General features: G+C 48.3%; 2 protein-coding genes and 1 non-coding gene across 3 annotated transcripts; 2 read left to right on the top strand and 1 right to left on the bottom strand.

The window, feature by feature from the left end:
• Nucleotides 1-242: 242 nt before the first annotated feature.
• On the top strand, nucleotides 243-510 carry LOC142435607 (translation machinery-associated protein 7-like). Its single transcript, XM_075539839.1, has one exon. It carries the CDS (start codon nucleotides 316-318, stop codon nucleotides 508-510), a length of 195 nt encoding a protein of 64 aa, XP_075395954.1. The 5' UTR covers nucleotides 243-315.
• A 473-nt stretch (nucleotides 511-983) lies between these two features.
• Nucleotides 984-15,512, bottom strand: LOC142435601 (uncharacterized). Its single transcript, XM_075539828.1, has 5 exons — nucleotides 14,596-15,512; nucleotides 12,661-12,810; nucleotides 5,827-5,953; nucleotides 4,247-4,397; nucleotides 984-3,091 (listed from the first exon to the last, which is right to left on the bottom strand). Exons 2-5 carry the CDS (start codon nucleotides 12,661-12,663, stop codon nucleotides 1,438-1,440), a joined length of 1,935 nt encoding a protein of 644 aa, XP_075395943.1. The 5' UTR covers nucleotides 12,664-12,810; nucleotides 14,596-15,512; the 3' UTR covers nucleotides 984-1,437.
• On the top strand, nucleotides 4,054-4,160 carry LOC142435720 (U6 spliceosomal RNA). Its single transcript, XR_012781601.1, has one exon. It is a non-coding gene; the product is annotated as a U6 spliceosomal RNA (small nuclear RNA).
• Nucleotides 15,513-18,058: the final 2,546 nt, after the last annotated feature.

The following is an 18,058-nucleotide window of genomic DNA, read 5'->3' as shown; positions in this document are numbered from 1 at the left end:
TTTGTGGGCAGTGGTAGTAGTTTCTTGGAACTCTGTGATTCTTGCACATTTCTGTAAACCTAAAACTGCTTTGGGACAAACATAAAAACAGTATTCTATGCTAGAAAGTTTAAGATCTTTTAGTAGATCTCTAAGTACTTAGTGCTTTTTAATGCATAAAAGTGTATGCTGTATACAAACATGGAGACAAACACATGACTGACATAACTATGAACCATACCTAAGTGTTGTAACTTATGTTATAAATTTGACTTAAAGACAAAGTTAGGGAACTGCGCTTTCGGTGGCAGGTCTGGGGAAGGGGCGGCAGGCGCCATGTCGGGTCGCGAAGGTGGCAAGAAGAAGCCCCTGAAACAACCCCAGAAGCAGAACAAGGAGACGGACGAGGAAGAGAAGGCTTTCAAGCAGAAACAGAAGGAAGAACAAAAGAAATTGGAGGAGCTAAAGGCGAAGGCCGCGGGGAAGGGGCCCCAGGCCACAGGTGGAATTAAGAAATCTGGCAAAAAGTGAGCTGTGCTTGGTGGCTGAGGCAATGATGGCCCTTGATCCCGTTCCTGTGTAGACATCTGGATTCCCTGCTAGAACTTTTGTTGCCACTTATAGTTAGAATGAAGTGTTGTCTTGGAGCCTGCTGTACATTTAAGAATAAACTTTTGTAAAAAAAGAAAAATCATGCAATGTTTAGTTCTTCTCACTCAGCCATTTCTGTCTTAGCTGTGAGGTCAGAGTGAACCCAGTCCAGAACCTGCCAGAGCTGCTCAGTCTTTGTGATGCCCAGAATTCTGTACCATCTGGATTTAAAGCAACTCGTTTGAAATAAAAAAAAAAAAAGACAAAGTTAGGAGACTGCTTGTAATGTTATAACCAATTTAATAAATAAAGGGGAAAGGTTATAGTTTCATAATTTGAATGAACTACAACACAAGAAAAATTAGTTAATAAATATTACAGTAGAAATCTTACGTAATAATTAACAATGGGTACTAAAAGTAATAGAACAGTGAACCAGGAAAATCAGATTTTTCCACAGTTTCAAAGTTTGAAAAACTAATAATTACAAAGAAGTTACTTAACATTACAACAGAATGGGATTGTAGAAAATGCATTAAATGTGGAAAGACATTCTTAAACTAAACACAAGTAATTGCTTTGCTGCATGAAAAATAACCAAGAAAAGCACTGAAAAAATATAAGACCATGTTTACTCAAGGTTATTCCTGTAATCTTTTCTGAAGTGATCAAAGAATTAAGGTTAAAATTTAGCTTGGATTGAGGAAGTAACAAACATTGGTGAGGACAGACGTCAGTTACAATGAAACTTGTCAATTATCCCAAACGATACGAAGTAGCTCTATAGAACCCCTTATTTGAGTCAATACTGCTGGAGGTAAAAAAGTTAAGAGTAACTGAGGATTGTGGGGAAACTGCCATTTGAAATCACAGCAGTAAGGACGAAACATCCCATGGTTGACACCGAGCAGAATCTCCGCTGTGAGTTTTTAGATGTGAAGTGAGGTGTGAGGAACACCTGAAGGTTTTCCCGCATTGATCACATTCATAGGGCTTCTCTCCACTGTGGGTTCTTCTATGGGTATTGAGGCTTGAGGCTTGCCTAAAGACCTTCCCGCATTGATCACATTCATAGGGCTTCTCTCCACTGTGGGTTCTTAGATGTTTGGCCAGGTCTGAAGAACACCTAAAGGCTTTCCCACACTCCTTACAGTCGTAAGGCCTCTCTCCACTGTGAGTTCTGACGTGTTCAGAGAGGCAATAGGAACGACCGAAGGTTTTCCCACATTCCTTACATTCATAAGGTCTCTCACCACTGTGAGTTCGCATGTGTGCAATGAGATGTGAGGAACGACCAAAGGCTTTCCCACATACTTTACATTTATAAGGCCTCTCCCCACTGTGAATTCTTCTATGTGTACTGAGATTTGAGGCATGCCTGAAGACTTTCCCGCATTCCTTACATTCATAAGGCATCTCCCCACTGTGAGTTCGTACATGCTTATTGAGGGCTGAATAATCAGTAAAGGCTTTCCCACATTCTTTACATTCATAGGGCCGCTCACCACTGTGAGTTCGCATATGTGTAGTAAGGTGTGAGGAACACCGAAAGGCTTTCCCACATTCCTTACATTCATAAGGCTTCTCCCCACTGTGGATTCTTCTGTGTGTCGTGAGGTCTGATGCCTGCCTAAAGACTTTCCCACATTCCTTACACTCAAAAGGCATTTCTCCGCTGTGAATTCTTACGTGATTTGTTAGGAACGAGGAGCACCGGAAAGCTTTCCCACATTCCTCACACTTGTATGGTTTCTCTCCAGTGTGAGTTCTGATATGTGTCGTGAGGGCTGAGGTTTGACTAAAGGTTTTCCCGCATTCCTTACATTCGTAAGGCTTCTCTCCACTGTGAGTTCGCATATGTGTGGTGAGAGAGAAGGAACGACTAAAGGCTTTCCCGCATTCCTTACATCCGTAAGGCCTCTCTCCACTGTGGATTCGCGTGTGTGTAGTGAGGGACGACGCATCGCCAAAGCCTCTCCCGCACTCCTTACAGACATACACCTTCTCTCTCTTTCGGGATTTTTTATGTAAAATGAGGGATGGAGGACGATTACAGGTTTTACGACATTCTTTGCCCTCACGCTTATGACCTCTCATGTGTTTCCCAAAGGATGAGAAAGTACAGAAATCCTTCCCACATTCATTACATTCATAGTGTTTCTCACCACTGACAGTCGTCACAGAATTGTTAAGAGCTGACATACAAAGAAAGTCTTTCCCACATACTTTACACTTGTGGGGTTTTTTCTCATTAAGCGTTCTCGTGGGCGTGGGTAGGTGGGAGGGGCAATTACTGGCTTCTCCACATTCTTTACACTGGCAGGCTTTGCATCCACTATGAGATCTGGTCGTGTACCTACGTGATGAGTTATCCCCGAAGGTTTTCCCAGACTTACAGCATTCAGAAATAGTTCCTTTCGGAGGATTTCTTTGTGGCTTGGTCAAGTTTGTAATCTGGCTGAAGATTTTTCCACAGTGATGGACTTTATTACTTTCACAGAGGTTCTTCATTGTCTGACTTCTGTTAAAAAATATACAACGTGCTATTAGAAATCGATTGATCCCATTTCACCATTACCAAATAAAGGGGTACCATGTTTGCCCGGGACTTGTTTCACAGGTTACTGTATACACTTGTTCATAAGCCGAGTTTTTCAGCACATTTTAAATGCACTTTTTGTGGTAAAATTAGGTGCCTTGGTAGATATTTGGGTTGGTTTATACTCGAATATATGTGGTAAATAATTAAGCAGAAAGGCTCCCATTCTTGTCACTGTTTTCTAAAATATGAAGCTTTGCAAATATTTGGGTCTAGGTAAAATATGAGTCAAACACTCCCTGTCTGACTCACATTTATGAAAACACACCTTTGTATGAATCCCCGAAGGATACAGTCTTACATCAAGGTTTGAAAGCCTGATTTTTTTCTTCCTCGGGGGGCTGATGGATTTGAACTACTGACCTTGCAGTTAGCAGCCCCATGAATAACCTCCTGAGCCACTCGGGCTCCATTAAAAAAGTGAGTACAAGAGGGCCTGTTGATCTGTCAGTGTGTGTCAGGGCTGTGAAGGGGCCCAGGTGGTCTCTGGTTTCGTCTGATCAGGTCTTTGAACCGGTTTGCTTCTGTTCAGTAACCAAAAAATGATTGGTGCCGCACTTGGAGGTGACCTTCAGCTGTGCCCTGTCACTTTCAATGTGTGTCCTTCTCCAAAGTCCTGCCAATCATCCGATCTCCTACAAGGATCCCTCATGCGCCAGGTCCTCACACAGGTGACTGGATTACTGACAGAATGGTGGAGAGCGACTCACATCCAAACCTGCAGTCTGTCACCCTCCCTGAGCGATGCACCCTGTTCACGTCCTACTCGGGCAGCAAATGTGGATGCGATGCAGTGCACACGCTGGGTTCATTTACAGAGATCATTGCTAAACCTGTAAACACTCTCCCAGGACCCGCTGGGTGGATGGAAATAAGTCTAAGTGGTGCTTGCTTCAGCAGCACATATACTAAAATTGGAATGATACAGAGAAGATTAGCATGGCCCCTGCGCAAGGATGACACGCAAATTTGTGAAGCGTTCCATATTTTAAAAAAAAGTCTAAGTGTACTTGAACGCCCTGATACCTTACGACTTACTCCGGAGGCAGTGCTTTCTCTTGATTGAACGACACTCACCTCAAATGTCTCCCCTGGTTTTCATGCGAACCTGTCCTGCCGTGGGACACAGGGACTTGGTGTGACACAGAGGAACAGTGTGAGTTTTTCAAGAATTTCACCGTTATGTGTTCACTGGACAACTTTCCCCCCTCTTCGTGATTTCCAGAGACTGACCCGGTCATCCGAGGTTTACAATATAAAACAAGAGAAAGAAAGGAACCATTAGGGGGGTGGTAGTGGTTGTTATCAATAGAGAAATATTTAGCCTCATTTTGCCATGTCCTCACATTGTCAAGGAGACTGAAAAGGAATTTATTAGGAAACTCCTCTGTGAAGACGGAGAGCAACGGTGGTATGAACAGGTGCAATGAGAGAACAAGACAGGAAGTGACCAGACAAACCGCCCACGTGATATTAAAATAAGGAAAGGGTCCCTATGACCACAAGCCTGAGGCTTGCCAAAGTCATACAGCAAGCACAGTGAAGGGTGCTGTGCAGTGACAGCAGTTGTCAACTTGAGACTATCGAAAGTGAAGGGGTAGAGTTTAGCCTGTCAATCAGGTCGCAGCTCAGATGGCCTCATTTGGAGGCCCCACGGAGATAAATAGCTCGCTGGAGGCGGGACACATAGACTCCCTGGTATTCCTGCTGAGAAGACACATGGAGCTGCGCTACGGCCTTGGAGCTAGAGAAGCTATGTGGAGATCATGCCAGCGCTGAGATGCTTCCACAGCCACTGGATCCACAGGACTTTCCACCCACCAGCCTGTGATTTTCCTGCATTCAGCGTCATTGCATGTGCTGCGTGAGTCTTAATAGGAATTTATAGACTGGCATCAGACATATGGGCTACTATTGGATTTATGGACTTGATCTGGACTGGGGTAGGTTGTTTTCTCAATATTCAATTGCTCTTGTATATAAAGCTTTCTCTTATACACACGAGTGTCTATGAATTTGTTTCTCTAGTCTGTCCAGACTAACCCAGATTCTCAACCCAAGACTGTTTTCTAGCTGAATAACTCAAATGTAATTCCATCCAGGCAGGGCTGGTCGCTGAAAAAGTAGTCTATCCTGTTGCTTCCTGACATATTGGCCTAGAGGATTCCTATCTCCATTTTCCTCAGATCTTTCCCTTGTTTCTCATGAGGGGAGAGAGTGTCAATCAATGAACAGTTCTTTCACACTGTGCCAAGATTTTTCTCATCGTGGTCTCTGATGCAGGGCAGGTATTTGCAGCAAAATAATCCATGTCGAACTTGTGAAACTTCTCTACAAGGTCCCAATCCACACATTCCTTGGTGCCCCAAAGTTACCCTGGAAGCTGATGTTCACATTTAACTTTTAAAAAGCCCCACAGTTCATAATATTTGAAATCTCAATGCAAATACACAGAGTTTATGTTCAAGGGGAAGGAATCCAGCCCTATAGAACAAGGATCATGACTGTCTAAACAAACAAACAAACAAGAAACCATTTCATTTCCACTTCTCAGCCTAAATCTGGAAGCAAAGTTGAGGAGTGAAATATGAGTTGTTTTTAGCAGAAACCTAGTTTCTACCTAAATCACAAGAAAGTACTAGTAAGACGCTACTCACCTACTGAGGTCAAGTTTTTCAAGGTCTCCATCATCACATCTCTGTAGAGCCTCCTCTGAGCGAGGTCCAGCAGAGCCCACTCCTCCCGGCTGAAGACCACAGCCACGTCCTCAGGAACCACTGCATCCTGAAACAGCCCACACGCTCTGGATCAGCAAGGCGCCAGGAACCCCCGTGGGTACGAAGAAAAGGAGAGGCATTCGATGCAACGTTGTCTTCTACCAAGGTCTACTCTGGAGAAATAGCCAAGTCTCATCCGTTCACTAAGTACACTGACTTCCTCACTGGTCATCATGCCTCAGAGACTTCCAACGCGATGAAATCATCGCTCCACGTTTTGGCTATGACCACCTGCGGCGTCACTCTTGGTGATCTGGGACAGGTAGGAAATGTCGTGCATGTGACGGAAAGGCTCTTATTCAATGCACCGTTTCCTTGTGAACAAACAATCACACCATCTTCCACAAGCTCCATCAGGGCACTCAACGATATGCAAAGCACAAGGCAAAGGAAGAACGAAGGAATGTCCCTCACATGCATGGGAAAAGAGTGGGCCCACGCAGCCAAGGTCCTACTGTAAAACAGGAGATCAAGAGGGGGCAGAGCCACCGGCGGAATAGAATATACTCCTGAATAACTATGAATGTTTAACTGCCATTCATACTGTCGTAGATTCTACTGTGTCCCCAATAAGTAAGCATCAACTTGGCCAGTTGTGAGTCTCAGTATGACGTGGTAATTCTCCGTGTTGTGACCTGATGTGATTATCCCGTGGGGCAAACCTGAACCTCTGTGATGTCCACGTGGCAAGATTAGAGGCAGTTGTATTAACGAGACACGGTGGCTCTAAATATGGGCTCACACATAACAATTGTGAGCATGGCCCAGGGGCAGGCGGTCATCCTGCTATCACCAGGGTCGCTATGAGTAGGGAATGATGTGACAGCAGCTAACAACAACAATAACAACAACAGCATATTAATGAGGTGTGATAAAGTCCACAACACGACGTCGTATCTTGAGCCAATCTCTTCTGAGATATGAAATGGGTTAAACAAGGGAGCAGGGATTCCAAGGGCCCGTCTCTCAACAAGAAAGAGGAATTTGCATAAGCAAGTGTGGTGAAGAAAGCTATCAAAAGATACAGTGTCTGGGGTCCTAAAGGCTTGAAGGTGAACAAGCGGCCATCTAGCTCAGAAGCAACAAAGCCCACATGGAAGAAGCACACCAGCCTGTGCGATCATGAGGTGTCAAAGGGATCAGGTATCAGGCATCAAAGAACAAAAAAAACATCTAAAAGTGAATGAGGGGGAGTATGGAGTGGGGACCCAAAGCCCATCTTTAGGCCACTGGACATCCCTTACAGAAGGGTCGAGAGGAGGAGATGAGCCGGTCAGGGTGCAGTGTAACACTGACGAAACATACACCTTTGCTCTAGTTCTTTAATGCTTCCTCCCCCCTCTGACATGACCCCAATTCTACCTTACAAATCCGGCCAGACCGGAGCATGTACATGGGTACAGATAAGAGCTTGCAACACAGGGAATCAGGACAGATAAACCCCTCAGGACCAACAATGAGAGTAATGATACCAGGAGGGTGAGGGGAAGGTGGGGGGAGAAAGGGGGAACCAATCACAATGATCTACATATAACCCCCTCCCTGGGGGACGGACAACAGAAAACTGGGTAAAGGGAGACACCGGTTAGTGTGACACATGAAACAAAAAACTATTAATCAAGGGAGCATCAGCGAGGGAGGGTGGGAGAAATAAGCTGATACCAAAGGCTCAAGTAGAAAGAAAACGTTTTGAAAAGGATGATGGCAAAGTATGTACAAATGTGCTTGACACAGTGGATGGATTGTGATAAGAGCTGTCCGAGCCCCCAGTACAATGACTTAAAAAGAAGGAAAGGGGAGCTGAGAACAGAGCATGTCCTTTGGATCTGGGGGTCTCATGCTGAGACCACCGCACTCTCCTGGGAAGATGCAGGAGGGGGACCTTCCCCCAGGGTGGACGGAAAGAAAAAGCCCTTCTCCTAGGGCTGGCCCCTTGCATTTTGACTTCTAGCTTCCTGAATTGTGCAAGGGCAAATTTCTGTTTCTGACAGCCATCCATTCGTGGTGCTTCTGTCACAGAAGCCTGAGAGAGCTAAGTCAGAACTGGGTACCAGGATGACAAAGTGCCGCTGGACTTGGTCCCTAACCTGTAGGGGCCATTTGGGAACTCGGCAAAGGTAAAGGATGGAAGAGTTTTAGGATATTCTGCAGGGGGAGGTTCAAATGCCTTTAAGGGACTGCTGGAGGAACCATGGGGGTCAAAGGTAATTCTGGTGAGAGGTCAGAAAGAAGTGTGGAGGCTTTGCACAATGAAGCTCTCAGAACTGGACCAATAAACAGATCAATGGGAAAAAGATCCATTGGCCCAGGATTTCATGTTACTCGGATCCCAAATCAGCGTCCACACAGGCAGCCTCAAGCAGTCACACGACACATCGGACTGGGAAAACTGTCCCAGGAAGACTAGGATGTCTGCCTCGAGCGAGACAAGATGGCTTCCATCACCTCCTAGACAAGGGAAAGCCGGCCCATCTGTCAGGAATACCAAAGGAGAGCTGAGCATTTGAATTTGAGTGTCGGCGAAGGAGAGGACATCTATTCTGGCTGCCCAGAACAGACAGACCTGTCTGAGCAGTAAAGCCAGAGAGCTGCCAGAAGTGAGGGTGGCGAGACGTGGTCTCATGTCCTTTGGCCATGCAGGGAGGCTCCGTCCATGAAGGAGGACTCCGGCGTGGTAGAGCGGCGGGTCCGAGAACAAGACCCTCAAGGAGATGGACACGATGGCTGCAGAGCTGGACTCCCACACGGCATCACGGTTGAGGATACCGCGGGACCGGGCAGTGTTTCGTCCTGCAGGACGTGGGGGGTCACTCGGAACCAGGCTGACATCTCTGCACCACAGCAAGAACACGGACACCAACCAAGTCAGTAGACAAAGGAGCTTTCGAGAGAGCAAGAGACTGATGACATCAGCAGGGCCGAGGCCGGATTTGGACTGAGAGTGGACTCAGGGGCGCATGTCAGGAGGGACGGAACGCCACGACCCGGAGGCTCACTTCATGCATCACACAGTCTGAGTTCACTGCACCTTTACCCGAATCTATACACAAACGCCTTTCCTATCTCTAAACGTGTAGGAATACGTATCGTCTGAGAACGGGCATATAAGTAAACGCAGATCCACAACACGGTATGTGCTGAAAATGTTCATTATTTTCCTGGTTAAAGCGGGAAGCAAACAATGGTACCCATTCTTCGTCCACATTCTCCTAAAAGTTATAGATGGTACAGGCCAGAAAAATATATCTGGGTGGGGGTAGGGGCGAAAGGTAAATAAATAACGTTAAACAACCCGGGAAAGGGAGACACCTATGTTCCATTTTATTTTACAAATTAAATAATCTGCATATGTAAAACACCTCCCCCCTAAAATGATTGATTATAGTATTGGAATAGCTTAGCAGACATTGAGATTATAAAATAAATATCAAGGAAAGATTTAAATAGTCCATTAGCAGATATGCCCTGAGCCCACCCATCACCAAGCAGCCCACCCTCAACCCCTCTGCCCCCCAAATCATCAAGTGCTAGCCAGGTCCGGGCGCGGGGCACAGGGATGTGGCTACAGTTGGTGTTTCCTGCACCCACTGTGTGCACCTGGAGGGCTGCCGAGCTCACTGACCTTGCGCCCCATTACCTCCGCCCCTGCTCTGCCAGGCCGTCCGTAAGCCGTGGCTGTGCCCAGCTGGGGCTCCTGAGCAGGTGGGTAGACGTCCTCATAAGGGTCAAGAATGGACTTCTGTGTGGGCCATTGGCCGCTGCACCCAAAAACTGGTGTTTGTCATCTGTCCCCGCCTCCCCACAACCCCGGGAGGATGGCCAAGGCCTCCCACTGTCTCTGTGGTGACCCCTCCCACATGGGCCATGGACTCAGTCAGCAGGAATGTTCTGTCCGAGCCCGGGAGTGGGCAGTAGGAGGCTGGGCCTCGGCTCTTTGCTGCTGCTGCTGCTGGTTTGAGGGCCCCAGTCAAGGGGTGGGTCTGAGACCACCAGCCCTGGGCGTCTCCCCCGGGGGGCAAACACTTCACCGGGAGCTCTGAGAGGGAGGGGCTCAATGCCCGGGCAGGGAGGAGGCGAGGGCAGGGCGTCTGTCGTCCCCCTTTCCTTGTTGCTCCCTCTCGTCCTGTCCGCTCTGGGCCTTCCAGAGTGGACACGCGGTGTCCAGCCCGGACACTTGCCCTGTTGATGGGCCAGACTCGGGGAGAGGCATGCACAGCCCGTCCTGGTGTAGCCTTCTGCCCGTCTGGCCGCGTCTGGGAAACGATTTATTCACCCCAAGCCCTGGGCACGTGGGAGCTGTCACCTCCCTCTCCCTGAGAAGCCTTCAGAGGCTGCACGTCCTGGAGAACATTTTCGACTACCCACTGGTGCCGGATGTGCAGAAAGGCCCGCGTGACACTGGAACAATACATGACTGGGGTCAAAAAAAAAAATCTCCACGTACCAAATTTAGATGATGTTTTTAATGATTATTTATTTAATTTAAAACATTTTATTAGGGGTCATACAACTGATTTTTTTAAAAAAAATAAGGCTGTCTGTTCCTGTAACTGGAGGAATGTCTCTCCTAGACGATCTTTTAAAAGGCGGCACAGATTACACTAGAAATAAAATGTCGTGTAACAGAGCCCTAGTTAGCTGGGCCTCTACTGAAGCATCCCCTCAATGCATGAATACTTTCTTCTGTTAAATTGGCATTCTGTGATGTTCACCCTCCCAACACAACTGCTGAAGCCAAAGCGGGTGAACAAGTAAATGTGGTGAAGAAAGCTGATGGTGCCCGGCTATCAAAAGAGATAGTGTCTGGGGTCTTAAAGACTTGAAGATAAACAAGTGGCCATCTAGCTCAGAAGCAAAAAAGCCCACATGGAAGAAGCACACCAGCCTGTGCGATCACGAGGTGCCCAAGGGACCAGATATAAGGCATCATCATCAAAAAAATTTCTTACCATATTGAATGAAGGGGGAAGTGCAGAGTGGAGACCCAAGGCCCAAGTGTCGGCCAATGGAGATCCCCTCATAAAGGGGTTTAGGAGAGGAGACGGGTCAGTCAGGGTGCGAGGTAGTACCGATGAAGAACACAGCTTTCCCCCAGATCCTGGATGCTTCCTCCCCCCAACTACCATGATCTGAATTCTACCTTGCAGGCCTGGATAGGACAGAGGCTGTACACTGGTGCATATGAGGGTTGGAGGTACAGGGAATCCAGGGTGGATGATACCTTCAGGACCAAGGGTGTGAGGGACGATGCTGGGAGAGTGGAGGGTGAGTGGGTTGGAAAGGGGGAACTGACTACAAGGATCCACATGTGACCTCTTCCCTGGGAGAGGGACAGCAGAGAAGGGGGGAAGGGAGACCCCGAATAGGGCAAGATATGACAAAATAACGAGGTATAAATTACCAAGGGCATATGAGGGAGGGGGGAAAGGGGAGGGAGGGGGAAAAAAAGAGGACCTGATGCAAAGGGCTTAAGTGGAGAGCAAATGCCTTGAGAATGATTGGGGCAGGGAATGTGCGGATGTGCTTTATACAATTGATGTATGTATATGTATGGATTGTGATAAGAGTTGTATGAGTCCCTAATAAAATGTTTAAAAAAAAGGGCCCAGTTAGCAAATTAAAGATCCAGAGAAGACAGTTTTTAAAACATTACACAATGACTTCCTGAGATAACTGGGTACCTTGACGATGCTCTGAGAAGACTCTTCCTCACAGAGAAGCCATGATTTCTACTGTCCGCCCATAAAATTTCAAGCCATTTACTTTTTTTTTTCAAGAACTGCACAGAAAATACACTAAAAGGGTATTTCGAAATGCACGTGTCTGTGAATACCCAACCTGGGTATTTCGACAAAGGCACGAGGGCTTCTCCACCCTTCCCACACAGGTGAACTATCTGTTTACAGATGTACCTCATAAATGTCAACACACCGACAGCGGACAGGGTAATAGAAGCTTAGAAATACACAAATCAGTGGGGGGAAAAACAACCCAAATGGCCCTGTGAAAGGTGTACCAACCTTTATATATATTTTTGTTTCATATTTTTACTCTTTTTTTTTAAGGTTAAGTTCCACCCATGCATAGTACACAGCACGCACTGCAGGCCAGCGGCTGAGCACACACACCAGGCGGAGTGAAAAAGCACAGCTCCAGACTCCTAGGAACCTGAAAGGGACCAAAAAAACCCAACACGTGCGTTCTCTCTCAGCACACGCTCCACCCGGGTCTATTCACGCCCAAAGGCGCTGTTTCCGTTTCGCTAACGCAGCGGTTCTCAGCCTGTGGGTCGAGACCCATCAACGTAGCAACATGAAGTAACAACGAAAGCGATTTTATGGCTGGGGGGCTGGGGTCACCAGCCCACGAGGAGCTTTATTAAAGGGCTGCGGCTTTAGAACCACTGATCTAACCCATCCTTGAAGAAGCCTGCTCTGTCTTCTGACTGCCATTCCTGACAGAGCCCCGGGGCCCTGGCTGGGGGTGTCAACACAGCACAGCGCCAGCTCTGAGAGGCACAGGAAGGCGGGACTAGGGAGTCAACGTCTTAAAAGCCGCACAGGTGTAGAGGCAAGGCCCCGGGGCAGGGATGTCTCCAAGGGCTTGGTCACTTGATCTCTGAGCCCTTGTTCCTCGAAGACCCACAGTCCCAGAACACAACACACAGCCCGGCTGGCTTATCCTTTGGCGAGCCCAGCTGCATGGAGGACTCACCATTTCCGTGCTGCCGATTCCGGAGGCAGAGAATACGGCCGAGAGCCCAGGAAGCCACTTCTGGAGGAGGAATGGAAGTTCTTTGTGATTTATGGTCTTGCTCCCTCGCTGCCTGGACTGGGCTGGCTCTCTCTGCAGCACACGTGAGACCTGAAACAGAAGGACGGGGAGGAGACCGTGTTGAGTGAGCAGCTCAGGGCCCTGCTGCACCCTGAGGACACTTGGGAGGCGGAACAGGCGGCAGCTGAGTCCAGCCCTGCTTTCTGAGTACAGCCCCAGGAGCCTCTTCTTTCTGACCACCAGACCGGGAATACAGGAAATCCTGTACTGCCCAGCAGGACCTGCAACGAGGCATGGCCAGGTTGGCGAACTTGAACCTGATTTCCTGCAGGGAGCCAGACGGCCAATGTTGAACTTGCGGGTTCACCTATCTTAACTTTGTCCCTTATCGATCAACACGCGCATCGCTGTTATTCGATATCAACGCAGGTGAATGTTCGTCCATTCCAAGTTACGTCAATGACCCCATAGGGGCCTTTCACTTCTCATAGGTATGCTTGATACACTCGATGTACAGATTATTATATGAGCTGTAAGCGCCCCCACCCCCAGATAAAGTGATCTTAAAAAAAAAGACAATGGGGAATCCCAATTAATCTATTTTCTAAAAGACAACGGGAAACCCTGTGGGACAGGAGGGCAGGCAGGGGTGCTAATCAACGGGTGCCCTCGAACTAGCTTCCCAAACCACAACCTAGCTGCACATCTAGGCTTTCTGAAACTCCTCCTTACCTGCAGGGATGTACATGGTAGGCAATGGTGGAGGAGGTGGGGAAAGGAAAAAAAAGGATGAATACAAGGAAGAAAAGGGTAGTGGGGTCATAGGGCATTAATCCACCCAAGGGGAGGGTATTGTTTATATCTCCACAGGGAAAGCGGGACCAGACTTCAACCCAGTGTCGCAAGGTGTGAATGCATTATCCCGGCGTGGAGAAGGGAACCGGTGGAGAGGTCTGGGAGGCTGGCTGCAGCACCATAAATTAAGTGGATTCCTGCCCCTCCCCTGAAAAGAATTTGTTCCAAAGGACGACATTGACTCTGCAGCTCCGGGAGATGGACATATCTGATCAGAGCACACGGGAGCAGATGAAGGGGCAGGAGGAGAGAGTGGAGCACAGCCTGGCCCACCAGGCCGTGATGATGATGTTCCTGAGTAGAGCAGCCAGTCCACAGAGAGAACAACATGGCTGGCCCCACTATGAGACATGATGCCCCTCAGTGACTAAGGGCGATACAGGGGACAGCACCGGAGACACAGTGTGGGAATTGCACCTGACCTGATCCCACCACACTGAGGCAAATCACTGGGGGAATGCAGCGGAACAGCAAGGGAATGGAGTGGCAAGGTCCCCAGGGAATGCTGAAAGTGGACTTTGGGGCCAGGGCGTGGTGCCCCAACAGACTGGACTGGAAAACACTCCTAAGGGCCAGCAAACGATCCCTGAACTAAAAATAATAATAAAAAAAATAAGATAATAAGAAGCCCCAGCCCCAATCAAGGCCATTCTCCAAAACTATTCGCAGCCAGGAGAATGCTTAAGGCCTGCTTAGTGACCAGCGGGTCAGCACGGTTCTAAACGACCATTAATTCGTCCCTCAACAGGGCACCCACAAACCATCCCCCAAATTGTGTTTTCTCGGCTTCAATCACCTCCAATTTGCACCAAGGTTCAGGGGCTGACACATGCGCGCACCTACTTCTTCCATGGAAACACCCACCGCCCCGCCCACCCACCCACATGCCGGCAGCCTGCGCCACGCAGGTGTGCAGGTGTGCAGGTGTACAGGTGTGCAGGTGTGCAGGTGTGCAGGTGTGCACGGAGACCAGCGACCCGCCTTTGCACGTGCAGCCCTGCCCGGGTCAGGCAGCCTCACCTGGCCTCGCGGGGCCGCTCCAACCGCAGGCGGTGTAATTGCAAGCCGCCGGGCCCCGCCCTGCAGGGCCGCGCATCCCCGCGGGCGACTCCACTCGCAGGTGCCCGATGTGGGCGCCCCCGGCTCTGCACGCGTCTGCACACCTGGGCGCCCCCGGCGGGGACGCGGTGACCTGCGACCGCGCCCAGACCCGCAGCTGCAGCTCCTCGGGGTGCACTCAGCCCTGCGCCCCGGGCCGCGCCCGCCGTGGACACCGGGAGCCGTCCACCTAATCACAGTAGCGCGCAAGCCCGGCGGCCGAACGAGGATGCACACTTCCGCTTCCGGGAGCGTGTGGTGTTTCACAGAAATGTTTCCGTGTCTGCCTCGTGAGGGCGGGTTCAGCGGTTCCCCTTGTGCAGGAACGCACTGAGCAAGTCTCAGGCTGGGAAGATATTTACGAGGAGCGAGAGAATCGCGCTGTGCAAATATGATGGAATTTTCCTCAAATGGTTAAGAACAACGTCGAACTGTTAGGTAGCTTAGCCTAGGGAAGTGGGAAGTCCATTGACGCATGCCCAGGAGAGCCAGCAAAGGACAAAAGCTGGATTTTCCCGAAGGTGGGCCCAGATGGGCGTTACACCTGGAGCAGCCCACCCGGGCCAGGTGATTGCAATTCAGCCAATGGGATCGACCTGGGGTCGTTCACCACGCCTCCCCCAGGAACCCTTGAAAAGGCAGGAACTGAGAGGGAGAGGGGTCTTGTCTTGGCCTGCTTGAGTGGTCTGGTTGTCTTCGTGGGAAGAGAGAGATCTTTGCGTGACCTGGGGCAGTCTCTGCCAGGCCGCATGGTCAAAGGAATCCTATGGGTGCCGCGTAAAACCTGAAGCTTCTTTGAACTTTCATTAAATTCACTTGGATCACGAGCCTGGCTTTGGCGTGAAATCTTTCTCGCGCGGAGCCAAGGACTGAGGTTGGAATTTAGGCCGGAGAGAGAAACCTAACAACCAAGTAACACAAGCGTGTTTATCTTTAGAAAGTTGCTACCAGACTCAAAATCGTTTCTGGTTTGCATATTTTAGCTACTGAAACCTAGTTTGCAAAAAAAAAAAAAAAACAAACAAAAAAACAAAACCCAAGCAAACCAGAATTTCAATGTTATTACAACTTGAACCCTGACTATGATGATTTTGCAATCTCTCTCTCACACAAACACAATTGTATATGCTGTTGACCATTTAGTCCCAGTGTTACCCTCATGTCCTGTAAGGGACAACTATTTTTACCTGTACACACAGAAAAAGGAATTTTAGTGAATTATATGGTAATTTAAAAAAACGTATAAAAGTCAAGTGTTTTAAAATAGAATTCACATTCATGATAACAAAACTGCTGAAGTTTGAATGATTTAAGACCTCCAATATTATTAACTGGATCAAGGCACTTGAATAAATCACAGAAGCGTAAATCTGAGCTCTCTAAACAGAGTAACCAGTGTCCCATCAGCCAGGAGAACGTTTCTCAGCGGTACAATACCTTGCCGACTTCGATCCTTTCTCCTTTTACCATGATGATATCTCTTCGTCCACTTGTGAGGTTTTGGTTTTCTTGACATTGGTTTGTACTGAAGGCTGCAACTGATCTTCATTGGCAGGTGCTTCAAGTCCTCCTCACTTTCAGCAAGCGAGGTTGTGTCATCTGCATATAGCAGGTTGTGAATAAGCCTCCCTCCAATCCTGATGCCCCATTCTTGTCCACGTCATCCAACTTTTCTGATCTTTTTATTTCTTCATGTCATCCCATTTCTCTGATATGTTTAGAAGAGTTTCTGATTGGTTCAATTTTGAATAAGCACTGATATATGAGGGGGTACTCCTCCCCCCACCAAAATAACAGAAAAAAATAGCCACAGGGCAGAGATTTTGTAGTACACATTACCCCCTCTAGGCGAGCATCGAGCAACTCGCTCTGAGTTAGTGCATCAGGGGTATTGCCGGGGAAGATTCTCTCTAGTCACAGTGAATATTTTTGTAAAAGCAGTTTTGCTTGAACCTTGTATTTTTGTGATGGCTGATTTAAGAGAACAGTGTGCAGCTGTGAAATTTTGTTTCCTGCTCGGAAAAATTGCCACAGAAACTGTTGTGATGTTGAACACAGCTTACAAGGACAGTGCTATGGGAAAAACTGATGTCCGAGTCGTTTTCTCTTTTCAAAAAAATTTGAAATGTCGATTGATGACAATCTGTCCACTTCCCAAATGGACAAAAACGTCAACAAAATCCATGCACTTTTGCTCAAAGCATGATGATGGACCACTGAAGACATGGGGATGTTATCTGGATTGTCGTGGAGTTTGGTTCAGCAAATTTTAATGGAAGATATGGAAATGAGGAGGGTTGCTGTGAAATTTGTGCCTCTGGTTCTGACTGGCCAGGAGAAAGAGCGTCCAGTGGAAACATGCCGTGCTTTAAAGAACAGCTCCGAAGTGACCCTGAAAGCAAGCGTCAATCAAGCCAGTGGAAGACACCATTCCCACCTTCCCTCCCAAAATCTCATCAAGTGACATCACAGACCAAGAGGATGCTCCTTTTTGTTGTTGTTGTTTTTTGTATGTCAGGGGAATGGTGTATTTGGAGTTCGTTCCACCAGGTGAGGCTGTTAATCAAGCTTTCTATTTAGAAGTTATGAAAAGATTGGGAAACTGTGCAGTGAAAAAAAGTCCTGATTTGTGGCAGAAGGGGGCTGGTTTTGTCACCACGACAATGCACCTGCGCACCCAGCCACCTCAGTGCACCAGTTTATGGCAAAAAAACAGCATGCCTCTGTTAAGTCGCTAGCTTAGGGAGAGGGGGTTTCCCCTCCCATGCTGCAAAGACCCCATAGAGGAGGTTGGAAAGAAAGTGGGAAACCATGATACACCTAGGAAGACCCCCAAAGGGAGCATGCTTGTACTCAAGCCCTTGAGCCTCGGGGTGGGGCCACACCTGGGAGCCCAAACTAGGTGCAAGCTCATGACATCACTCAGGTTGTCCTAACTCAGTCAATGGGGTCAACCAATACTATCAAGCATGCCTTCCCCCAGCCAGGAGGTGGGCTTGAATAAAGGCAGGGAGCATGCTCTGGGCCCTTTCTTACCCTGCTCCTGGTCAGAGGCAGGTAAAAGGGGAGGGTCTCCCCCACACAGGCACACAAGCACCCGCTCCAGGCCTACCTGGGATCCAGAGCCTGTTGGCCCACCTCTTCTCAGCCTGTAGGGTTCTTGGGCTTATGGCCTCCGGGGATCCCCCACCCCAATATCAGCACACGTGGGTGCTCCTTTCCACGTGGTTGTTTGGACCCAGTTGTAAACCTCTTTCAGACTGTAAAACCTGAAATGTGTCCTGTCCTTCATAAAACCCCACTTAGATTACAAAATGGGCTCTGATTTTTTCATCATATCAAGAACCAAGGAATTACCAACTCCAGAAACCTAATACCTCTCCTG

The sequence above is a fragment of the Tenrec ecaudatus genome, chromosome Y (assembly GCF_050624435.1).
Source record: "Tenrec ecaudatus isolate mTenEca1 chromosome Y, mTenEca1.hap1, whole genome shotgun sequence".
NCBI classification, from domain to species: Eukaryota; Metazoa; Chordata; class Mammalia; order Afrosoricida; family Tenrecidae; genus Tenrec; species Tenrec ecaudatus.
This window is presented reverse-complemented; position numbering and strand designations above follow the sequence as displayed.